This window comes from Aquarana catesbeiana, linkage group LG01, assembly GCF_042186555.1.
Source record: "Aquarana catesbeiana isolate 2022-GZ linkage group LG01, ASM4218655v1, whole genome shotgun sequence".
Classification (NCBI taxonomy): Eukaryota; Metazoa; Chordata; class Amphibia; order Anura; family Ranidae; genus Aquarana; species Aquarana catesbeiana.
This window is the reverse complement of record NC_133324.1, coordinates 888,532,845-888,559,536: the sequence shown is the minus strand read 5'-3', so window position 1 is coordinate 888,559,536 and position 26,692 is coordinate 888,532,845. Positions and strand designations below refer to the sequence as shown.

Below are 26,692 nucleotides of genomic sequence, written 5' to 3'. Positions count from 1 at the left end.
AAAACCCAGAGGTAATCAAATACCAAAAGATAGCTCTATTTGTATGAAAAAAGGACAAAAAATTCATTTGGGTACAGTATTACATGACTGAGTAATTGTCATTCAAAGTGTGAGAGCACCAAAAGCTGAAAATTGGTCTGGGCAGGAGGGGGGTTTTAGTGCCCAGTAGGCAAGTGGTTAACAAAGACAAGATCACAACAATAAACTGAACAAGGTGCAAAAACATAACAAAATTACCAATAACAGCCATTAACACCAAATGACAAAATTAAACTACACTACAAATAAAACATCCATACAATTAAAATACAACATAGAATAAATAACACAGATTAAAATAACAGGCAAACTACCAAATACAAATAATACACCACTTCCTCTAACACCACCCCAAATAATAACCAACACAATACCAACAAACTATAAAGACACAAAATTCTGATCATAAACCAGAATTAAAGTGGATGTAAACCCGAAAAAAATTTTTTTTTTTTTTTATATATATCATATTGTAGAGTATAAGATTTGCTATCATTTGAGCCCAGTCTTACCACACAGAGTTAATCAATCTCTGAGCAATCCCCTTTTATTGTTCAGTGAGACAATTCTTGACAAACTGAGAAAAACTTTGTCAAATACTCCCCCTTGCTGTGAGTGACAGGTGATTTACATATCTCGTGCATTAGCCTAAGAAATGCAGTCTTTTTAAATTCCCTCCCCCACTCCTTTCTTCAGCAGCTCTACAAGGATTGGCTGTTCCACACCTAACCATGATTTGGCATGCAGAAGTCATGTGGTTACTTTCCTGTCTTTTCACTGGATGTTAGAGATCATAGCAGAAGTTTAGTGTTAGAAATACACAGAGAAAATGCATTTTGACAAGGGGAGTGTAGAGGTGGGTGGGGAGTCTACTGACATCACGACTCCACCCACCGAGCTCCAGACAACAGACCCACCCACACAATCTGCAGTTTTTCAGGTCTAATAACAGTCAGAGGGGAGACATTTGACAGGTAAGGATACATGCAGGAGGCATGTATATCCTTATAGATAACCCCTATGGAAGTAGTTTAGAAAGGATGACATTGGGTTTACATCCACTTTAAATCTTCACCTCCAGCCCTCACAGAAAATAATTATATATCCTGAGCGACACAGTAAAAAATTATTTCCTGTGTCGCTCTGTAGTGCATTGTGGGTGTAACAATCTGTCACTGATGGTCCCCCTGCAGACTGACTAGCGTATTGTGGAGTGGATGGGAGGAGTTGTCCAAGACTGAACGTAAGTTGAACAACATTCTCCTCTTTAACACTGTTGGAAAAAAACTCCAATTCCAATCCAACAACATCACTGGCCTTTCGAATCAGTTTATTGAGTCGGTAACCCTAAGCTTGCTTCCACAGCATGCCACTGCATACAAGAGAGCGCTGGCCACCACAGACTCCTAAAACATCTTCAGCATCATCCGGCAGATGTTAAAGGACCTCAGTCTACTCAAACAATAGAGTCGGCTCTGGCCCTTCCTATAGAGCACCTCAGCGTTCTTGCTCCAGTCCAGCTTATTATCTATGTGCACCCCCAGATACCTGTAACTCTACTACCTCCACATCCACTCCCCGGATGGAAACTGGTGTCACTGGTGGCTTCCCCTTTCTAAACTCCACAACCAGCTCCTTTCTCTTTGTCACAGTGGGGATCTTCGCTGAATGGCCACTATTATGTCATGCAGGGTGTGTGCCATTGTATTCCATGTCTGTTTTACTCAGTTGTTTCGCTCAACGAACAATCTGATTGTACTATTCTGGAATGCTGTGTGTTGTACTTTTCTTTACTTTACTTTTAATAAAGAAACTTCTGATTTAAAAAAAAAAAAAAAAAAAAAAAGTTAATCTAGACTCTTCTCACATTGGTGACCATAAAACTGAGCTGCTGCGGGTCACCTGACATATTGATCAGTTTACAGCTAGCCATACGTGACACAGTTATTTTGTTCAACCAGCCGGCTGATTGAATGAAAAAAACTGAGACGATTTCCCCATCCACACATTTAACTTGGATAGGGAAATCCTCCCCACTTTGTCATTGTATTCTGACAGTGGGACTACCCCACCATCAGAATACACTGACTGAATGCTGGTTTTCCAGGAGGACTGTTCAACAGAAGCCGGAACAATGACCGACGTCTGTTGAACACAGAGGGCTACATGTGGATGGTTCCTGCTGAACCGGCCAAATTTTGATCCATGTATGGCCAGCATTAGTCACATGACCTGGAACCAGACCGCATTGTTTAGTAACAGAAAAATATAGAGATTTAGTGCTGGGCTGCCCACACTTGTACACTAACATGCAATCTCGGAACACCCAATAAGAGGATAATATGTGACCGGTCTAAACTACGTGGCATGTTCACCAATGCCAGGAGCCTGGCGGACAAAATGGTGAACTAGAGATACGGTTGTCCGAGGAGGATTTGGATTTTGTGGGAATTTCAGAGACCTGGTTCAACAGCTCTCATGATTGGCTGGCAAACATTCGGGGGTATACCCTTTATCGTGAGGATAGAGAGGGTAAAAAGGGGGAGGGGTATGCCTATATATCAAGAATAATGTACAAGTGAATGTGAGAGAAGACATCACTAGGGGGGCTAGGTAGGAGGTGGAATCCTTATGGGTAGAGCTCCAAAGGGATGAAGTTAAGGGGAAAATAATACTGGGAGTATGCTATAGGCCCCTTAACCTGTGGAAGGAAGGGGAGACAAATCTCCTATCACAATTTGGATTAGCAGCAAGGATGGGAAGTGTTATCATAATGGGGGATTTTAATTATCCAGACATAGACTGGGCAGAGGGAACCACACATTCATCTAAGGCTCGCCAGTTCCTAAATGTCTTGCAGGACACATATATAGGTCAGATGGTAGATGCACCAACTAGAAATAAAGCATTACTAGATCTACTGATTACCAACAATACAGACCTGATCATGGATGTGGAAATACGGGGCAATTTAGGCAACAGCGATCACAAGTCAATTGGCTTCAGTATAAATCACACAAATAGAAAACATAAGGGGAATACAAAGACACTGAATTTCAAAAGAGCCAACTCCCCTAAACTACAAACCTTGCTAGAAGGCATAAATTGGGATAAAATCTTAGGAACAAAGAGGATAGATGGGTTTGCTTTAAGAGCATATTAAATAAGGGCATTAGCCAATGCATCCCATTGGGTAATAAATTTAAAAGAGCAATCAAAAGACCTGAATGGCTTAACTCCAATGTAAAAATACATATAAAAGCAAAGGAAGAAGGCCTTCAAACAATACAAGGTTGAGGGATCATCATCAGCATTCAGAATTTATAAAGAATGCAAGAAGACACGTAAGGGTGCAATAATGACAGCTAAGATAGAACATGAAAGACACATAGTGGATGAGAGCAGAAAAAAATCCCAAGAAATTCTTTAAGTATGTAAACAGTAAAAAAGGGAGGACAGACCATATTGGCCCCATAAAGAATGAGGAAGGACATCTGGTTACAAAGGATGAGGAGATGGCGAAGGTATTGAATTTATTCTTCTCCTCAGTCTTCACGAGGTAATCGAGGGGCTTCAGTAACCAAAACTGCAGTGTTTATCCTTATGACACATCACAGGAAGCACTTCCATGGTTAACAGAGGACAGAATTAAAATTAGACTTGGGAAACTTAACATTAATAAATTACCGGGACCAGATGGCTTGCACCCGAGGGTACTTAGGGAACTAAGTCAGGTAATTGCCAGACCATTGTTCCTAATTTTTACTGACAGTCTACTGACTGGAATGGTACCAGCTGATTGGAGAAAAGCCAATGTAGCACCAATATTTAAAAAGGGCCCAAAATACATCCCTGGGAATTACAGACCAGTTAGCCTAACATCAATCGTATGTAAACTCTTGGAGGGGATGATAAGGGACTATATAAAAGATTTTAGTAATGAGAATGGTATCATTAGCAGTAATCAGCATGGATTCATGAAGAATCGTTCTTGCCAAACCAATCTATTAATCTTCTATGAGGAGGTGAGTTGCCATCTAGATAAAGAAAGCATTTGACACAGTTCCCCATAAACGTTTACTGTACAAAATAAGGTCCGTTGGCATGGACCATAGGGTGAGTACATGGATTGAAAACTGGCTACAAGGGCGAGTTCAGAGGGTGGTGATAAATGGGGAGTATTCAGAATAGTAAGGGATGGGTAGTGGGGTCCTCCAGGGTTCTGTGCTGGGATCAATCCTGTTTAATTTGTTCATAAACGACCTGGAGGATGGGGTAAACAGTTCAATCCCTGTATTTGCGTGCTATACTAAGCTAAGCAGGGCAATAACTTCTCCGCAGGATGTGGAAACCTTGCAAAAAGATCTGAACAAATTAATGGGGTGGGCAACTACATGGCAAATGAGGTTCAACGTACAAAAATGTAAAACAATGCATTTAGGTGGCAAAAATATGAATGCAATTTATACACTGGGGGGAGAACTTCTGGGGGAATCTAGGATGGAAAAGGACCTGGGGGTTCTAGTAGACGATAGGCTCAGCAATGGCATGCAATGCCAAGCTGCTGTTAACAAAGCAAACAGAATATTGGCATGCAAAAGGGGATTAACTGCAGAGGTAAAACGTTAATTCTCCTGCTCTACGAGGCTCTGGTCCGGTCGCACCTAGAGTATGCTGTCCAGTTCTGGGCACCAGTCCTCAGGAAGGATGTACTGGAAATGGAGCGAGTACAAAGAAGGGCAACAAAGCTAATAAAGGGTCTGGAGGATATTAGTTATGAGGAAAGGTTGCGAGCACTGAACTTATTCTCTCTAGAGAAGAGACGCTTGAGAGGGGATATGATTTCAATATACAAATACCATACTGGATATACAGCCGGGAATAAAACAACATTTCTCAGCCTTACAGGAACAGAAATCAGATAGCAGATTAGCAAGCCTGAAGGGAGTGGGGCCAGTAAGAGCGGAGCAAGTAAGAGCGGACAAAGCCGTCCCGGGAGAAGGAGGAGGGGAAATGGCGAGTACACCACAAGCACAGAGGGTCAGGGAAGCCCCTGAAATGGTACTTCCCCGGCAGGAGCAGCATGTTATAGAGGAGGATTTAAGGTCCCTAATACAGGCCCTTCCTACGAAAATAGACATTGAGGTCCTCATCCACAAAGTGGAAGAAGTACACCGCATGGAGATGTAACAGGTACACACTGAGATACAACAGATAACAGACCGCCTTACAATAGGTGAGGAAACAGTGTCCTCTTCAGAGTAAAGAGTGGAGGCGTTGGAGAGGGAGAGAGAGGCACATGAGGAGACGGTGGCAGATATGCAGCTGCAGATCGAAGATCTTGAGGACCGAAGCCGCCGATGCAATTTGTGGCTCAGAGGGGTCCCATAAGCCATAGAACAGGAGAACCTCCAGGAGAAGGTAATAGGTATTTTCCATAAAATATTAGAGGGTAAAATACATGCCAACATGGACTTGGATAGGGTGCACAGGGCGATGGGCCCAAGATCAGACCCTCAGAGACCCCGAGACATTATTTGCCGCCTACACCACTATACATATAGGGAGACCCAGCTCCAGAGAGCATGGGAGGCAGGTACTATTGAAATAGAAGGGACTGTGGTTAAGATATTACCTGATCTATCTCGAGCGACACTGCAACACAGAGCCCTGCTCCGCCCTGTGTTAGACAGTGTACGGAAAGAAGGGGGCACGTATAGATGGAAGTATCCTTTGGCAGTAGCAATAAGGAAGGGCCTGCTAACATTTACCTTACGAGTACATAGTGACCTCCCAAAATTGTTTGCTTTCTTAAATGTGGAACCGTTCGAGGTACCGAATTGGCAATTACCATTGCCGCAGACATAAAACTAATGCCAAACTGATGCCATACAGGAAGACCGGTGGGGAGAGACAATAGTATGTTTGTTTTTTCTGGCATTAGTATGAGAAGGTAGCAGCTTTAGGTACTCCAGGAACTCCAGAAGAAACTGCAGGAACCACCCACGTCTTTTTTTCTTCCTTTTATCCCCGGACATGTATACACTTTTTTCCCTCTTTTTTTCCATATATTTGGGTTAGTGGGCTGATTGAATTAACAAATCAATTAGAGACTAAGCCAAGGCTACCCGTGAAGAGAATGGGGAAGATATATGTACACATGGACATGAAAATAATATAAAAATAATTAATAATACAGTGAACATAAGTAGTATGAAAGGTGAAGAAGGTGATTGGAAGATTGAGTGAGGAATGAAAGAAATAGGTAGAATCATTGGGAATAATTAAAGTAAGGAAGTAGATAAATCAATGTAAGTGGAGGTTGGTTTGGGAAAGGGAGATGGGGTAGGAGGGAGTAGATTAAATAAAAGAGGAGGGGTAGATAAAATAGGCGGATGGGAGAGGGAGGGAACAAGGAAGGAGATGTTGAAGTATGGAAGAGAGAGAGGGTAAGAGTGAATTGGTGAAGAGATAGAACAATTAATGGGGGGAATTGATGGAGTGGTGAGGGTGGGGGATTTAGGGAACATACCCCTTTTTTTTTTTCTCCTAACACATAAGAGGTAGTGGATAATTAGCAAGGTGTGATTTGATTAAGCTGGTTTGGAATGTTTTATATCACTGTTTATCAATGTTATATCACTGTTATGTCACTGGTATTTTTTTGTTTGTTTTTTCTCACTGTATTCACTGTATGTACAGTGATCGTACTTAGGGGAATCAGAACAATAGGAAGGATAGGAGGTAGGTATAACAGGAAGAGGAGGAGATGGGATCAATGCACGAGAGAAATGAAACACAGGGGTAGACACTAATATGAAGGAAAGGGAGGGTAGGGAATGGAAGTAGAGACTGGGAGTATTGGGGGGTAGGGTAAGGGGGGGGGTCACAAGGAATTAATTTAATATTTCATTTGGGTAACTGGTGTTTGTTTGTTTTTTGTTTTTTTATGTTGGTGGTACACAATGAATAGAATTTATAAAAGAATACATAATAATACATAAATGTAGAGGGGGAGGGGGAGTACCTGTGCCCTACTCCCACCACCCCTACTCATTTAAGAGAGTGGTGGGACTATTGTTAAATGGTCCTCCTGTCTTCTTTTTATTGAGCACACCACTGTAATGTAATTAGGTGAATGTTGAATATAAGGGAAGGAATGAACAGATAATAAAGAGTCCATGTGCCCGTATAATGGAGATATAAGATAAGGGGGTAAAATAAGATGTGGGCTGATGTACAAGAGAGAGGGATGGAGGAATACAGAAGATGTAAGGAATTATTGAATTGGTGAATTGTTACTTTTTCTCCACTCCGGCCTCACCGCCCCTTTTTTTTTTTTTTTTTTTGACTCACTAGGAAGTTATAGTGGAAATGTTACAGAGAATAAGCAAAGTGCGCTATTTTAATATTGGTGGAGTAGGCTCGGAAGGCTCGGACAGGAGCAGCTGTGCTCAATCATAACCCCCTAATAGGCCAGCACCCAAATTGCCGTAGATCCGGAAATTGAGTGCTAAAAGCAGTAGTGCTTTAGGGATCTTCAGGGGGGTCGAAGGTAAATGACCGTCTCGAGGCCCTTTAGTGGGAAGAGAATTATTTTAAATTTTTTGTAAATTGGGGGGTTTTTTTGTTTGTTTTTTCTCCCCCCCCTCTCCTCTCCTCTCCCCTCCTCCCTCCATCTCCCTTACTATCGTCTGCATCTTTGGAACGCAGACCCTCAAAAGGGATTAGTGAGGAAAGAACCTACTTCTTGGGTACAAGCATTGTGGAGTTGGTGATGGAGTAGGAGAAAATGGAAAACCTTTCTGTAATGTCCTTTAACATTAAGGTACTAAATATCCCGGAAAAAAGACGTACATTGCTTCAGGACTTAAGAAAACTGCATATAGACATTGCATTAATACAAGAAACACACTTTAGAGAAAATAACCTTCCTCTGTTAAGAAGTAGAGATTATTCTATGGTGTACCACGCTTGTAATGCTGAATCCAAAACCAAGGGAGTATCTATTATGATATCGAATACAGCGGCCTGGAATTATAAAAATTCCATGATGGATGTAAAAGGAAGATATTTGTTCATAAAGGAAACCATTGGTAGGGAGGCAGAGACGCTGGCTTCATACTATGCCCCAAACTCCCAGCAAGATATTTTTGTTAGAAATATATTAGAAAAACTCATGGGGTTCAAAGAAGGACAGTTGATCATGGGAGGAGATCTGAATGTACCCCTGATACCCAAAGAAGATATTTCATCAGGAGTATCTTCAGTGACACCAAAAGTAAGGAAGGGGATTTCCCAAGCAATGGCAGAGGCAAAAATGGTAGATGTGTGGCGATTATTCCATCCAAGGGAAAAAGATTATACTTTCTTTTCCAACCCACAGAGTATACTCACGTATTGATTTTTTTTTTGTACCACACAAACAATTACACTCAGTAAGTGAGGCCTCTATTGGTTTAATCACATGGTCAGATCATGCACCAATCTTTTTAAAATACAACTTGACAGACAGACACCATACATCCACAAGGCTATGGAAACTTAACGAAAGCCTTCTTCAGGATCCCATAGTAAGGAAGGACGTCCAGAGGGAAATAGAATGGTTTTTCCAGATGAACGATAATTCAGATAGCCCCCCGGGAGTAATCTGGGAAACACATAAAGCAGTAATACGGGGAGTACTGATAAAACACGGAGCAAGAATAAAGAAGGAGAGGGAAGCCGAATTAACTACGCTACTGTCCAAAATCCAAGGCTTAGAGGCACAACATAAACATGCTCAGACTGCAGAAGTGGAACGAGAATTATTAAATGCCCGTAGACAAGTAACTGACCTATTACAATATAGAGCCAAAATGGCATTACAAATAGGACGTAAATGTAGCTACGAGTCGGGCAATAAATGTGGCAGGTAACTTGCAGGAGCATTACGTGAAATGCATGTAAGGACGTTTATTCCCTCAGCGAGGAAAAGAGATGGGGAGGAGGTTGGGATGCCTGGACAGATAGCCGAGGTGTTTGGCGAGTTCTACTCTTCTAAATATAAATGTGGGTATTCTGAATAATAAACCGCCCTTTATTCAAAAACACCCCCCCTGCGCCACTGGATAAGAGCGTGATTCGATGAGGAATATGATCCAGTGAATGGTCTCCTCAATAATATGAAACTAAAAATTTAAAGTGGAAAAATATAAATTATAGTGAAATAAATTTCTATAAATTAATATAAAAATATATCAAACAAGAGCTGCCCCTTTAAATGATAGTAAAACTAAATATTATTTGATCTCATATACCCATTCACCCATAAGATCCTTCCCTTAGATATAAAAGAACAAATAAGAGGCGCTCATACCCCCCCCAGTGATAGCATTAATGTGCATTACAATATCAGCAAAAATTACAAGCTAAAACACAGGTGCACAAATAAATACGTGAATAATTAACACAGTGCTTATAGACCATGCATAAATTAATCTGCCTTGTGTAATGAGTGAATAAAACTGTGCCAAATACCATATTAATCATATAGCATATAATCACCATATAATGTGACATAAAAAAAGTCCATAACTGTAAGAATGCATAAAGACCATAAAAAACATAAAAAATCAGTCCAAAAAATCGTGAGATGAAAAATCGTGATTTGTTCGTGACACACAGAATCTTCAATGAATGTGGTGATCTTAATGGTGTATAACTCCACGTATCCTTCACCTCACCACCGTGACACGTGAATTCACTCCCAAAGGAACCTCACTCACCGATTTATTTTGCCAGCACTCTCATGCACGGCAAAAAACGCTTATTTACCACACTTCAGGGTAATCCGATATGCAAATATCCCACAGTGTTTGGATCAATCCACATGAAAAATAATTAAAGAGCTCACATAGCGTAAACCAGCACGGCAAGTTTATTAAAACCACTACAATCTTCAAGAAAATCACTCACATTTCAAAAGATTTAAAACAGCAGCAAATGCATTGTAGCTCACAGCAACTTTAAAATCAGTGGATGAACTCAAAACAACAAATGGTCACGGCGGACCCGAGGTGTGCTAGTGCTTAGACTCACGGCCTCTCTCCCCTCCTCTGTAGCACGGCGTGAAAACAGACCACCCTTCCTCTAATGCGGCTCTCAGCGTTGCTCGTCACATCTCACAGCGACGCCCCCGACATGTTTCGTCATAGATTTGACTCCCATGAGTAAGTCAAATCAGGGAGTCTAAGCACTAGCACACCTCGGGTCCGCCGTGACCATTTGTTGTTTTGAGTTCATCCACTGATTTTAAAGTTGCTGTGAGCTACACTGCATTTGCTGCTATTTTAAATCTTTTGAAATGTGAGTGATTTTCTTGAAGATTGTAGTGGTTTTAATAAACTTGCCGTGCTGGTTTACGCTATGTGAGCTCTTTAATTATTTTTCATGTGGATTGATCCAAACACTGTGGGATATTTGCATATCGGATTACCCTGAAGTGTGGTAAATAAGCGTTTTTTGCCGTGCATGAGAGTGCTGGCAAAATAAATCGGTGAGTGAGGTTCCTTTGGGAGTGAATTCACGTGTCACGGTGGTGAGGTGAAGGATACGTGGAGTTATACACCATTAAGATCACCACATTCATTGAAGATTCTGTGTGTCACAAACAAATCACGATTTTTCATCTCACGATTTTTTGGACTGATTTTTTATATGTTTTTTATGGTCTTTATGCATTCTTACAGTTATGGACTTTTTTTATGTCACATTATATGGTGATTATATGCTATATGATTAATATGGTATTTGATTGGCACAGTTTATTCACTCATTACACAAGGCAGATTAATTTATGCATGGTCTATAAGCACTGTGTTAATTATTCATGTATTTATCTGTGCACCTGTGTTTTAGCTTGTAATTTTTGCTGATATTGTAGTGTACATTAATGCTATCACTGGGGGGGTATGAGCTCCTCTTATTTGTTCTTTTATATCTAAGGGAAGGATCTTATGGGTGAATGGGTATATGAGATCAAATAATATTTAGAGTTCTACTCTTCACTTTACAGTTTGAATATAGACGCACCAGATTGAACAGTGATGGAGGAGTACCTAAAAGCAAGTGGAACTCCGTGCCTGACAACTAGTGTGCAGGAGGAGTTGGACTCGCCAATTACTTTAGAAGAGGTACAGAGAGGAATAAGATAAGCAAAAATGGGGAAGGCATCAGGACCAGATGGGCTCTTTGCCCAGTACTATAAGTTATTCTTATCAATATTGGGACCCTAAACTACTTGCGTATCTTGCACATTTAGATGCGCGTCCCCCTGTGGTGGTGTCGTTGACGGATCCGCAGGGGAACGACATCACTGATCCGCAACAAGTGACGGAGAAATTTGGGAAATTCTACCGTACACTCTACATTCCCGTGCCACTCACACTCCCCAATAGACCAGGGACTACCTAGCGGGAGTTAAATTCCCTAAACTGACCAAAGATCAGCTTGACCTTTTGGAAGCCCCCTATCACTAAGGATATCTCTGAGGCTATCTCCTGCTTGGCCGCATCTAAGGCCCCAGGGTCAGATGGCTTACCCCTCGAATTCTATGCCACCTACTCTGAAATTCTAATCCCTAAACTTTATGACCTGTACAAATCCATATTTGATATGGGCATTTTACCCCCCTCCATGAGAGAGGCCCAAATTGTGGTAATCCCTAAGCCTGGTAAGGACCCTAAATATCCGGAATCCTATAGACCTATTTCTCTGCTACAGGTCAACATAAAGATACTGGCCAAGATTTTAGCCTCCCGCCTTAACCAAGTCATTCTGTCACTGATCCAACCTGATCAGACTGGCTTCATGCCAGGGAAAAATACTGCAATGAATATTCGCCGTCTATTCATGAACATTCAGGGATCCCACAATGAAATCAGTTTGAGGGTCGTGGTGGCTCTGGATGCCGCCAAGGCCTTCGATTCTGTGGAGTGGAACTACCTATGGGAGTGCCTTTCGGGATTCGGATTTGGCCCCAACTTTATCCGTTGGGTTCAGCTCCTTTATCAATCTCCAAGGGCCAGAGCGTTCGTGAACGGCTGGCTCTCTGACCAATTTCCACTAGAAAGGGGGACCCGACAAGGCTGTCCTCTTTCCCCTATGCTATACGCACTGGCTGTAGAGCCATTGGCCATTATGATTCGTGCAGATACTAGCATCCATGGTCTCAGGATAGGGAATCTGGAAGAAAAGATTGGCATGTACGCCGATGATACGCTTTTGTATCTGGCGGACTCTGGTCACTCTCTGATTGCAGCCCTCCATTCTATAGAACGTATCGGTATTCACTGGGGTCTGAGCATTAACTGGTCTAAGTCCCAGATCCGATTGACCATTTCCCCTCCCCGTTCACGTCCCCTCCTCTGACCGTCCCAAGGGTCTCCGTGATCAAGTACCTTGGTGTGCAGGTCACTAGATCACTCGCAGACTATACACTCTTAAACATTGAACCTTTGTATGCCCTGATCAAGACCAAAACTCAGATTTGGGCCAGACTTCCCCTAGCTGTTATGGGACGCATCAGTTTAGTCAAGATGATACTCCTCCCAAACATACTTTATCTGGTGTGGCATGCCCCCTATACATACCACAAAAATTCTTCAAGACAATCGAATCTATTCTTAACTCATTTATATGGGGGCACAGTAGACACAAATTATCTTGGAAAACCTTAAAAAACCCGGTGACACTGGGAGGAGCTGCCCTTGACTTTCAGGAGTATTACCTTGCTTCCCAACTGTCCCATTTCTTTCATTTTGACAAAAGGGAGCAACCTCGATACCAGTCACTACTATGTAAGCACCTTGATGACCTAGCCCACACCCCGCTTCAATCAGTCCTTAGAGCTCCATTGACAAAACGTTCCCCCCACCACAACACAGACATGCTGACACACCACCGGAGGGTATGGCGGGTGGCACTACAAAAACTTGGAACCCCGCAGATCCACTCCCATACACCTCTCTGGTTTAGCACGTATCTACCAGAACTGTTGTCCATCCCAGACCCTGCGGTGTGGATACGCCATGGGATTTTGTACTTACATCAGGTCATGACCACTACGGGACTTAAAAACATTCCAAACGCTAAAGGACGAATATTCCCTCCCTAACTGTCTTCTCTTTAGATATTTACAACTTCGTCATGCTATACAAACCCAGTTTACTGGCCTTAACCCTTCCCTGGCAGTTCCTTCTATAGTAGACACAGTCACTGGTACTGAGTCTGCCAAATTAATCTCCACTCTATACTCCGCTATCCGTCTCCCCAGTACCATGGCCTTGGCCTATGCTGCCAAGACAAGATGGGAGGCAGACATCGGACGGATTGAGGATGAGGATTGGGATGAGATTTTGGAAGATGTGAAAAAGGTATCCCCTAAGTTATCAGACCGCCTCACGCAGTTGTATATCATACATAGGACTTATCTGACCCCCCAGAATATAGAGTGTTTTAAACCCATGTACAATCCAGGGTGTCGCCGATGAGACCACACCCCAGGCTCCTACCACCTTATATGGTCCTGCCCAACTATCCAAACATACTGGATACAGGTGATCCGCTTCTTGCATGATCAGATGGGTTCTCCTGCTACACTAGACCCAAAAATGTGCCTACTCAGTCTGTTGCCAGGCTTATCACACAGACAAACCCCTCCTTACCTTTTTGCACAAGACGCTATTCTTGGCAAAGAAAGCGGTAACCAGTATGTGGATGCAGGCCCTGCCCCCCTACAATTCAATGCTGGAAGAAGGAGGTTAATGACACTCTCCCATATAAAAAACTGATTTATCTCCATAGAGGGTGTTCGCTTAAATATGAAAAGGTCTAGGAGCAGATGGTTAGTAGATGGTGAAACGTGCACCTAATAGCCTCACCTCCTATTTCCCCCCTTCCCCTTTTTGTATTCTCTTTTTCTTTTATATATGTTGTACATTGACTCCATCTCCATTGATGTGTTTTACTGTAGGCTATACAGACATTTCAATGTATTCATGTATGTACTATTGTCAAGGCTATGTTGGTCTATATTGATTTATGTTCCATACATACGTTTTTCAATAAATTGGTTTTTCCAATTAAAAAATATTGGGACCCTATCTGGTTAAAATGTTTAATGAGCTGGGGGAGGGAGTCTCTTTCCATTCAGAGACATTAAGAGCTATGATAGCGGTGATTCCAAAAGAAGGAAAGGATACAAAGCAATGTGAAAGTTATAAGCCAATATCCTTATTGAATGCGGATCTAAAAATATTCAGTAAGATTATAGCCTTAAGACTACAACAGCAATTACCCTTCCTGATCCATCAGGATCAGGTAGGGATTGTTCCAACAAGAGAAGCAAGGGATAATACCATCAAAACCCTGAATTTGATGCATATAGCAAACTCAACTAAGACTCCGTGTGTGTGCCTAGGAACAGACGCGGAGAAGGCATTTGATAGGGTGGGATGGGGGTTCATGTTTGCAGTCCTTCGTCACATAAAACTGGGAGGGAAAATGTTTAGTTGGATTGCAGGCATGTATAAAGAACCTAAAGCTCAAGTGAAGGTACACGGAGTAGTCTCCCCCCCATTTGCGATAAGGAATGGGACAAGGCAGGGATGCCCCTTGTCCCCTTTATTGTTTGCACTGATACTGGAACCTCTGTTATGTAGAATTCGGCTTAACCACCTCAATACTGGGCACTTTCGCCCCCCTCCTTCCCAGACCAATTTTCAGCTTTCAGCGCTCTCACACTTTCAATGACAATTGCGCGGTCATGCTACGCTGTACCCAAATTAAATTTTTTTCATTTTGTTCACACAAATAGAGCTTTCTTTTGGTGGTATTTATTCACGAGTCCGTTTTTTTATTTTTTGCGATATAAGCGAAAAAAGAGCGGAAATTTGGGAAAAAAAAACAATATTTTCTTCTATTTTAAAACAAATCCAATAAAATCAAATTTTGTCATAAATTTAAGCCAAAAACGTATTCTGCTAAATGTTTTTGGTAAAAAAAATCCCGTTAAGTGTATAATAATTGGTTAGTGTGATCACGGACACGTGCGCAAATGATCATGTACAGATGTGCGCAGGTGACATATGTGTGCAGATAATCATTGGGACATGTGATTTTACTGGGACATATGTGGGGGACATGTGTTTTTACTATGTGGGGACATGTGTTTTGGGGACATTTTGTGTTTACTTTGTTTGTTTTGTGTTTTTACATGTGTGTGGGGACACTAGACTGGTGATCAGTGAGTAAAAAGCTGTAAAAAACAGCTCATACTCACTGATCACCAGCCAGCTGCAGCGATCCGCTCTCCTCTCCTCTCCAACTTCCGTGTGAAGAGAGGAGAGCCGATTGCCTAGCAACCGGCTCTGTGTTTACATCACATGACGGCTGTGATTCGATACGGCCGTCATGTGATCAGGAGGGCCATTTGCAGAGCCCTCCTGCTGATCGGAGATGCGCCGTGTCCAGGTGACACGAGCACATCGGGATCCCGCCGATGCGCGGGCACGCGCGCAAACCCGCTCCTTCTGAGGGACGTTCCTGAACGTCCACTCAGAAGGAGAGATAGCCCACCTGGCCGTTTATGTGCAGTGGCTGGGTGGGAAGTGGTTAATAAGGATATTTGGGGAATTACAGTAGGAGGAACTCAACATGAAGTTGCAGCATATGCAGATGATATGCTCTTCCCAATGACCATAATTTCGCTCCCAAACTTATTTAGAGAAATTGAGACATACAGTACACTATCCTTTTTCAAGATAAATTTCTTTAAATCAGAGGCATTGGCGGTAGCCATCCCGAAAGAAATGATGATGTCATTAAAAGCAAATTATACATTTAAATGGGCAGATCAATTCCTGAAGTATCTAAGGACTTGTATAGCAGTGGACCCTTCTAAAACATATGAGCTTAATTTCCAGACAGCGTTAAAAAAGGTGCAAGGTTTATTGGAGAGATGGCATAAGGGATTACACTCCTGGTTTGGAAGAAGCAATATAATTAAGATGAATATTCTACCAATGATTATGTACCTCCTTCAGGCAGTCCCAATTGCAATCCCTAGGAAGTTCTTTAGAAATATACAAATATTATTTACAAAATTCATCTGGGCACAAACATCCTAGGATCAGGAGGACACTGTTGTCCCTACCAAAACAAAACGGGGGGCTGGCCGTCCCAGATATATATAAATATTACCAGGCAGTACATCTGGTCTGCCTGTTGGATTAGTGCCGACATGGAGAACTTAAAATCTGGCCAAGATTGGAGCAAGCGCAGAGTGGGGAGTTACTGTATATGGCACCTTGGTGTTTCTTGGCATCTAAAACTTAGACACACCCAAAAATAGGACCTACCCTCCGTGTTTGTTATAACCTTTTTTTAAGGGTAAGTTATCAACACAGGAATCACCCTTAGTACCTATATTGGGGAACCCGCAATTCATATTACGAACACAAAAAGGACCTTTTGACGTCCTGATCAAACGGGGACTGTATCAGGCATCGCATTTTTTGAGATCTGGTAGATGGCCAACAGTGCAGAAATTGGTAGACAGAAATGGCCCCTTCCAATTAGATTTTTGGTCAGCGGTACAACTACGACATTATCTATGTACTAGGGTACCGCCAAGTCAAAGAAGAAAGTGTAAAAATAGGCCACGTCCGTAAATATATGAAGACAAAAAAAAGGGGGGGGGGGCGGACTTTTTAGGCTGAGAAACACTGGAGAGGAAGTAACAGTATAAAAATATATATTTATTGAAGGTTACAAATACATAAGAATAAAGATTATAACATAAATGCATCTATGAATATTGTGCAGTGAGCCCTTGTATGTCTACGCGTTTCACCGCTAGGCTTCCTCAGGACATGGCCAAGGTTCACAGAGGAGACAGATGAGAGAATATGTTTCTCTATCTTGTTTGGAATGCACAATCATGTACAGTCACGATACGGTGGGTAATTCACTCAAAGGTTAAAGAAATATATTAGGTATCGCTGAATGTATGAACAGGGGCATGTGAATAGTATTCCTTATTTTGGGAACGGCCATCAAAGAGAGGAGGGCCAAAGAGTATCCCACAGTGAATCCTGGATTTGAATTCCAGTACTGCTGATGGCTATATATAGCCCAACAGCCAATCGCTGTATGTTTAAAGTTTCAATATCACAGCATTTTGGAGGGAGGTCCGGGAGATAATTCAAAAATTTAGCGATGTGGAAATACAGGAAGACCCAGCTTTTTTCCTTTTGCATCTGTCAGAGATTCCGGGGAAAATATATAGGAACTCTATTTTGTGTCATTTGGTGAATGCAGCTAAAGCATGTATCCCGCTTAAGTAAAAACAGGCACAACCCCACAACCATGGGGTTGTGGCTTAGGAGAGTAGAGGAAGTAAACAGGATGGAAGATCTAGTCTGGACAACTAGAAAAAAAAGGGAAATTTATTTAAAAGCGTGGTCGCCATGGAACTGTTTTATTTCTTCAAAGGAAGGGAAAAAACAAAATTGATACAAATTAAAGGGGGGGGGGGGGGAGAGTTAAATTTTTTTTTTTTGTTTTGGGAGGGGGGGTAAGGAAAGGAGGGGGAAATGGACTATAAATAGGACTGCAGTCGGAATACTGAGAGGTAGTTGGAGTATTATGGCCGGGTCCCCCTCCTGACGCGGCAAGGAGTAACAACAGAGGGCGGAAATGAGAGAGGAAGATTACTCTTATTTCTTTGTCTTCTTTGCCTCTTTTGTGACTTCTTTATGTTTATTTGGGTTCATTCTTTTATCCATCTTTATTGGATAATATATTAGAAACAGACAGGAGTAGATGGAATGGAATGTAACAAGTTATTATCATGTTTTTTTGGGGGGTTTTTTATTTCTTGTCTGGCTGTATGTGCAGAAATGGAATGTAATATGCAGAAGGATTGTTCATTTTTCTCCTGTAAAAAAAAAAAAAAGAAAAAGAAAGAACAAATACCATACTGGTGACCCTACAATAGGGATAAAACTTTTTCAGGGAAGGGAGTTTAACAAGACTCGTGACCACTCATTAAAATTAGAAGAAAAGAAGATTAACCTTAAACTACGTAGAGGGTTCTTTAACAGTAAATGTTTTTTTATTTAAAAGAAAATTATATATAAATCATAACAATGACACAGTACATGAACATCAAGCGTATGCAATAAGTCACAAGGTCTGAGTTGACAATATATAGTTACAGCTAGCAGTTATTCATTCAAGCATACAATGACATCTAATAGTTAAAGCATTTTAGCAATCACTTTCTTAGTAGTGTTGACGGATCTTAGTAGGATTGGAGAACGTAGAGGGTTCTTTACTGTAAGAGCGGCAAGGATGTGGAATTCCCTTCCACAGGCGGTGGTCTCAGCAGGGGGCATCGATAGTTTCAAGAAACTATTGGATAAGCACCTGAATAAGCACCTGAACGACCGCAACATACAGGGATATACAATGTAATACTGACATTTAATCACACACATAGGTTGGACTTGATAGACTTTGTCTTTTTTCAACCTCACCTACTATGTAACATCCCACGTACCTACCCATATACCCATAGCACTGTCCTATTCAAGTCAATATGTGGTTAGTCCTCAGGCACGGGCAGCCTGACACTGACTTTCTTTAAATTGGGCTGTGGACAGCACCAAATGCTGCAGCTGCCAGAGTGGTAGGTAAGAACTTTTTTTGGGGGGGGGAATGGGGTACAGTTTAGTATATTAAGGTGACTAGGGATAGGGGAGTTTTTAATTATTCCTGGACTTGTCCTTTTACACAAAGGCCCTAATGTGCGAAAATTGTTTAATAAGAAAAAGTATTTCATAAAACAAAAAGGCAAAGTCATGCCGGTAATGGAGAGAGGAAAACATGACTATGTTATTGGCGGCGTATTGTGAAGGAAAAATGGAGGAAGTGCGGAAGCATGAAAGAAGCTTATAATAATAGCTTAGTAATTTTAGTAATAAAATGCCACAAGGTACACATGGCTTTTTTACTGTAAGAGAACATGGAAAGCTTGCAAAATCCAAAATAGAATGAGGACAAGCAAGTGGTTTAGTGGAGTGAAATAAAACATGGCACCATATTGATCGTTTTTTTTTATTTGTTTTTTGCCATATGTGTCCCATTGGGGAGATATGGCTTCACATCCTATCCCATAGCCAAACAGGAAGTGGGAGGAAATCCCTACAAAGTGACTATTCACTAAAACTAGTGTCTCCATTGCAAGATTTACCCTCTATTCCTGTTCTAGTGACAACTCAACGTTTGGGTCTATTGTTAACTTTTACTTTTGGTGATAAACAGGACAAATAGAGAGGGTGAAACTGAAACTCCCTAACGGGGACACAAATGAATGAAAATCTGATAGGTGTTCTAATCCCTCTCCACACTATCCAACACAAAACAACACACAACTTGATTTAAAGGCTCACAAGTCCACCCTAGACTGATAGGTTGTTTAGTCCTCCACCATTAATATCACCACGCTCAAATCTGCCTATAAAGAGATGACCAGGTGGTACATGGTCCCTTCCAGACTAGCCCATATTTTCCCTGGCAGTTCAGGCCTATGCTTTTGAGGATGCCAGACCACTGGCAATTTCCTTGTGGTGGACCTGTCCGATGTTTGGATGTTTTTTGTCCAGGATATTCTCAATATTGCGTATACTACTAGGAACACCACTTACTAAGGATCCCTGGCTGGCCCTCCTGCACTTTAAACCCCCAAACATTACTAAACGCCAATTTAAATTGGTCCATTTGGTTTTGCTAGCCTCTAAACTCACAATTGTTAAAGCATGGAAGAAGCAATTTATCCATTTCTCAGAAGTTGAATCTCTCCTAGATGGCATCTTTAGTAACGAATAACTGACTAGTATTCTTACCAACAATCATTCAAAAATTCCTCAAAATTTGGAGCCCATGGCTCGCATACCTATGATTTTCTTGACGAGTCTGGTGGTCACATAAGTAGTCTTCTAGTGGATTGGATACCCACTACATACTCCGCTCCCTTTTCCCCCCACCTCTTCTCCCAACCCTTCCTCCCTCCCCCCCGTTTTTTTTTCTTCCCCCCTTTCTCCTTCTCTTCCTCTAACCTCTCTTCTTCCTGGAAGCTGATTCTTCAACAAATGGATTGATGTTGTGTTAGATACCAAGGTCAATCTGTTCTATTGGCCCCACGGCCGATGCTTCTCTCATTGTTTCGCTCTATTGATCCAATGTTAATAATAATACCTTGCTGTTTGCATTACTTTTGATATGATCAATATACTGTTGACAAGCTAGTTACTCAACTTTTGGGGCTCTATCTGTACACTGTATTTGTACTTCTCTCTATGACAAAAATAAAACTTTTAGAAAAGAAAAAGGTTTTGCCTTTAGTTATGCTTTAATTCACAATCTTAACACAGCTCAGTGGATTTAGAGTGAAATGTGTTAGTGATTAATTTTATGATGTTACAATGTGTATTGTGTAATAAGCAATTAAACAAGGATCCAACACAGTAAGAAATCCATTTAACTTAAAGGTTAAGTGCACTTTGCCGCCTTCCCCTAACCTAACCTAACCTACTGCCCCTGTTCCATACTAATCCAAGTTACGCTATTGTAAATCCAATAATGCAAGTTTTCACTGTCCTGGCCACACCTGTGCATCAGCGATCCATAGACTTTAAGGCACCGCATACTAGCACATTATGATAGACTTATGTGAAAACAAAGCCCTCCAGCGGGGCGCTGTCACGGGTCACAGCGCTTCCATATTTACCCAGTCTTCCTTTCGGGTTTATGGGCTTTGGCTATGAGTGCCTGTGCTGTGATGACATCACTCCCGCAAATGTGCACGGGAGTCAAGGCCACAGCATGCTGTACCTTCAGAGCGCATGCACCGGTGACGTCACCCGCTGCTGCTAAAGTAAAGGTCTCCTAAACAGTGCAGGTTTAGGAGATATTTACTGTACCTGTAGGTAAGTCTTATTATAGGCTTACCTAAAGGTAAAAATAAACAGTGACTTCGCTACCGCTGATCCCCACTGAGCAGACGGATGACAGGTCAGTCTCTGCTCACTGTGCAGAGACGGACCTGTCAGAGTCCCGCTCTCCTCTATGGAGAAATTGGTTGAAAACGGACAGCCTGTCCATTTTCATCCGATCTACGGATGGAAAATAGCGTTTCCATCCGCCTGGATTTCACGGACAGGATCGGATAGCAGTGGGTGTCAGCGGACATGTCAGTGCTGACATCTGCTGCCCCATGGGAGTGAATGGAGGCTCTGTTAAGGTCCGCCTGAAAAACTGACAGGCAGGCCTGATCGGAAAGCCCATGTGAAAGGGCCCAAAGGGGTAATTTGTGGAATATTTGTACTGTCTTGACATGTTAGGGTCTCAAGAAATGAGACGGGCCGTCAGTACATCAGGTGTGATCAATTTTCAATGATTGGTACCATAGCTTGTAGACTCTATGGGGTTGATTTACTAAAGGCAAAAAGACTGTGCACTTTGCAAAGTGCAGTTGCTCCAGAGCTTGGTAAATGAGGTAAAGGTTCCTTTTGCAAAGAATACCCAATCACGTGCAAGGAAAAAAAAAATAAAACTGCATTTTTGCTTGCACATGATTGGATGATGGAAGTCAGCAGGGCTCCCCCTCATGTACTAAGCTATGGAGCAATTGCACAGTCTATTTTCAACCCCAATAACTTCACACAGGCCAAATAATATACACGGATTTAAAAATAAATGAAATAAAATATTCAGTCTTTTTTTCATTTGTAGAGCAAAAAATAAAAACCCCAGTGGTGATTAAATGCCACCAAAGAAAGCTCTATTTGTGTGAAAAACAAAATTATAAAAATTTCATTTGGGTACAGTGTTGCATGACTCAGTAATTCTCATTCAAATTGTGACAGCGCTGAAAGCTAAAAATTGGCCTGGGTAGAAAAGGGGTGAAAGTGTCCAGTATTGAGGTGGTTAATATTACTTTAAATGTATTGACTTGACTATCGATGTACGTTTGTCCCAAGCATGTTTGGAGCCATTTACTGTTGACTGTCTCACTACCTCTGCTGGTAGTTTATTCCAAGCATCAACTACCCTTTCAGTAAAATAATACTTTCCAAGATTAGTTTTGAACCTTCCTCCAGTTAGTTTAAGGTCATGTCCCCATGTTCTTGATTTTGGTTTAATATTGAAAAAACTGCCCTCCTGAACCTTATTCACCCCCTTGGTGTATTTAAAGGTTTCAATCATTAACTACTCTATCCAAAACTAAACAAAAATTGCTTTGTAAATGCTTTTAATAATAACACTAATAACACCCAACACACTTACCTTTACTCAACATAAGTGACCGACTGTGATCAACATGAACCAGGTCTCCCTGATAGGTTGCATTGGACAGGGTAATGATAACTGGCTTTCCAAGGCACCTTCTAAGGGCAATGTAATCAATCTTCTGTTCCTGTTCACAGAGCCACCTGATAATGACAGAAAACATTGTAGGGCATGTTCAACAGACTATTCCACAAATATATAGCAAGTAATACATTTTCATACAGGCCCCTTAACTGCTTCAGCCCCGGAAGATTTTACCCCCTTCCTGACCAGAGCACTTTTTGCTATTCGGCACTGCGTCGCTTTAACTGACAATTGCGCGGTCGTGCGACGTTGTACCCAAACAAATTTGACATCCTTTTTTCCCACAAACAGAGCTTTCTTTTTGTGGTATTAGATCGCCCCTGCGGTTTTAATTTTTTGCGCTATAAACAAAAAAGAGCGACAATTTTGAAAAAAATTCAATATTTTTTACTTTTTGCTATAATAAATATCCCCCAAAAATATATTTAAAAAACATTTTTTTTCCTCAGTTTAGGCCGATATGTATTCTACATATTTTTGGTAAAAAAAAAAAAAAAAAATCGAGATAAGCGTATATTGATTGGTTTGCGCACAAGTTATAGCGTCTACAAAATAAGGGATAGATTTATGGCATTTTTATTATTTTTTTTTTTTACTAGTAATGGTGGCGATCTGTGATTTTTATCAGGACTGCAACATTATGGCGGACACGTCAGACAATTTTGACACATTTTTGGGACCATTGGCATTTTTACAGCGATCAATGCTATAAAATTGCATTGATTACTGTAAAAATGTCACTGGCAGTGAAGGGGTTAACCACTAGGGGGCAGTGAAGGGGTTAAGTGTGTCCTAGTGTGTGTTTTAACTGAAGGGGGGAGGGGACTGTGCAGGGGAGATGACAGATCGCTGTTCATACTCTGTATGAACAGACGATCTGTCTGTTCTCCCCTCAGAGAACCGGAAACTGTGTTTACACACACAGATCCTGAGTGCCCCAAGCCATCGCTGGAGCCCGGCGGTGATCGCGACCGCCGGGCACTCGCATCGGCTCCGTGGGCAAGCAGGGGGCGCGTGGCTCTGGGCCCCTAGTGGCCGTCTATGTTACCAACGTAACATGACGGCGATTCGCGCAGCCGAGCCATGTTGCCACAGTACACTGCAGCGGCTGGTCGGCAAGCAGTTAATCTTAAAGTGTATCTAAACCTAGGAACATGCAATATCAATTGCAGCTCACAAAGGCTTGTATGTTGTAGCTGCATTAGTTTTCTTTTTTAGACAATTTTTTCCTCCAGAAACACACTTCCTGTCCAATGCGTAGTGTTGTCACACTAGGACAAGGAATGAATTAGAACTACTGAACACCTTTTTTGTGTAGAGAAGTAAAATCATTGCTAACACATAAGAATGCTGTACAGCCAGACAGAATAGAAAGTTACTGGTTCACTTGTTTTTTCGAAGGATTAATAGGTGGGTTTTTTTTTTTTTGCACTTAAACAGATACATATATATTACATACACACACACACATTTTATATATATTTATTTACATACCTGTACTTCCCACAGAGCTCCAAGAGATTTATCATCACTAACAAATTGCTTGTGTAACATGGCCCTTACTTTGCTTACTATGGGAAAAGTACAGGTTCATTGAGAGCCCGTTTACACCAGTTGCATTGGGACTGTGCTGGAAAGTCTAGCCCGGTGCAGTCTCAAAACAAGAGAAGACCAGTTTGAACCACCACCCTGCAGTGGTGTGTGCTGAAAACCTACAGCATGGGGTGCTTTATTTCAGCACAATGCAGTGCAATCCATTGTACTGCACTGCAGTCAATAGAACTATAGTACTATAGCAGAACTATACCTACCTTTACTGCATTGCTGTGGTGTCCTGTGCTGGCAGCTGACATCTTCAGGCGGTTGGCTATCAGGTACCAATCGCCAGCCGCGTGTGTGGGAGTTCATTCATCTCAGCACTGCCGAAATTGTGCACTGAGATGTGCATGCAATGTACTGGAGTGGACAGGCAAGTAAGAAACTTTGATGTAGAAGGGACATAGGGGTTGATTTACTAAAGGCAAATAGACTGTGCACTTTTGCAAGGTGCAGTTGCACCAGAGCGTAGTAAATGAGCAGAAGCTCTGATGACTTTCATCATTCAATCAAATGCAAGCACAAATGCAGTTTTTTTTTTTTTATTCTCCTTGCACGTGATTGGGTATTCTTTTCAAAGTGAAGATTTACCTCATTTACTAAGCTCTGGAGCAAATGAAGTCTATTTGCCTTTAGTAAATCAACCCCATAGCATGTCTCTACTGTATAACAAATCCTCTGTTCCCCAATTTAATGTTTTTGGCATAAAGTTACACTTTAATCAAAATATCACTTTTTTTTTTACTTTTTAAAAAACAAAGTCAACAGTGTTGACACCATACACCAGCAGCTGCGTTTTAACGCAGCCGCTGTTGTGAACAGGACCTCAAGAGAAATATATTCTGTGAAAATGTGTAGGCTGCCATTGCTGATCCCGTACAGAAAATGCTAGCTGCCTGGCTCTCTCTGTGTACTTTCTTTATCACTGACACAGAAAAAAAAGCATGCAGCAAATTACATCAGAACCAAGCCCAATCACCTGATCTATATCCTAGTCCAAAGGGTTTAATAAAGTCTAAAGGGTTTAATAAGTAAAAAAAAAAACCGAATCTTTAGTATCAGAATGACTACCAGACAACTAGTATATTCAGAAGGAGAGAAAAATGTTTCTCTCTACACACGTTATTATAGTTTGGGTTTAGGTGCCATTTCCATTGACAGACAGCAGGGGGCGCCACACTACTTTTTATATATACTGGCAGTATGCAGCAACTGATAAAATGCAGAATGTTCTACTCTTGTTGTATATGATCTTCAAAGTGCTTTTTGTTTTTAGAAACATGCTGGGTGATTCACTAAAATCCACCCTCTTCAAGCTGCTCTACAACCAACGTTTCCAGTATTATGCTCAGAGGGGCTTATTCACTAAGACAGAGCATAAAGCTTGTCTTAGTGTCAGACTAGTCATACGACTTCAAAGTTGCATAACATATCGTGCCCCATTAACAGCAATGGAACCGTTTTAATCGGTGCGAGTCAACTTGAAAAAGGTTCTTGCACTACTTCTGATGCAACTTCAACACGACTTACATTGACTTCTATTAAAGGAGTCGTATGCAAGCTGCGATGAAGTTGTGCAGGGATGTCGAAATTCAAAGTGTGTGAAAGTTGTATGACTTCGAAGCCATGGCAGTGTGAACAAGGGCAAAAGGCTGAAGGTTTTTTTTTTTTACCTTTATGCAGCCTATGCATGAAGGTAAAAAACCTTCTGTGTGCTGCTCCCCCTTTTACTCACCTGAGCCTCCTCTCGATCCAGCGATGTGCACAAGAGCCTCAGCTGTCCCGGGACTCCCTCACCTCATTGGCTGAGACAGCAGCGGGAGCCATTAACCTCCCTGGCGGTATGATTATTTCAGATTTTTGCGTCTCAAAGCGGTACAATTATTTTGCAAAGAAATTTGGAGTTTTATATTGTAGGCCTGTAATTCTTAGCAATAACACACTTAAATCTGCCCACCAAGAGTCTAGTAGATATCCCGGGTATGATGAAGTTTGAAACACAAAATCATAAATTATAATAATTATAAAAAATAATAATATAATAATAATAAAATACATTTCCCCACGATTCATTATCGCTCAATTCTGCAAGTGTTCTAATTTAGTATCGATGTTTTCTAGCTGGTCTAAAACCACTTTTGACGTAAAGGGACACTTTTTGGTTGCTATGGACAATCTCCAGTTTCCAGGCAGAAAGAACAGTATGTATATATTATAAAACTGCATGCAGGGCACTGGACAAAGCAAAGGGGACAAAAGGGAAGTGAAATAATTTCATACAGTAATGTAATCTGTAAGATTACAGTGTACTTTATATTATGAATTTTCACTTTTTTAATTTTGCCGCCAGGCTCCGCCCTCGTGCTTCACGACGCTCGCAGGGAACGGAGCCAGGCACACAGGACATCGGGACAGAGGACACAGCCCGCAGACACAGCAGGGGGGACATTGCAGGATCCTGGGGGCAAGGTAGGTAACCTGCACCAGGACCCAGAGATGTAATCCCGAGTGTGGCTCAGGGTTACCACTAATGGTGCTGAAATGTAACCCCGAGTCACACTCGGGCAAACCGCCAGGG

At 41.6% G+C, this 26,692-nt stretch overlaps 1 protein-coding gene across 1 annotated transcript in view; it reads right to left on the bottom strand.

Moving 5' to 3' along the window:
• Positions 1-24,047, bottom strand: part of LOC141127961 (piRNA biogenesis protein EXD1-like) — a 117,163-nt gene extending 93,116 nt beyond the window's left edge. The window contains exons 1-2 of the mRNA XM_073614888.1: positions 24,013-24,047; positions 22,432-22,577 (exon numbers count right to left, since the gene is read on the bottom strand). Coding sequence (XP_073470989.1) covers positions 22,432-22,577; positions 24,013-24,047 — 181 coding nt within the window. The remainder of the gene's footprint in view (positions 1-22,431; positions 22,578-24,012) is intronic.
• Positions 24,048-26,692: the final 2,645 nt, after the last annotated feature.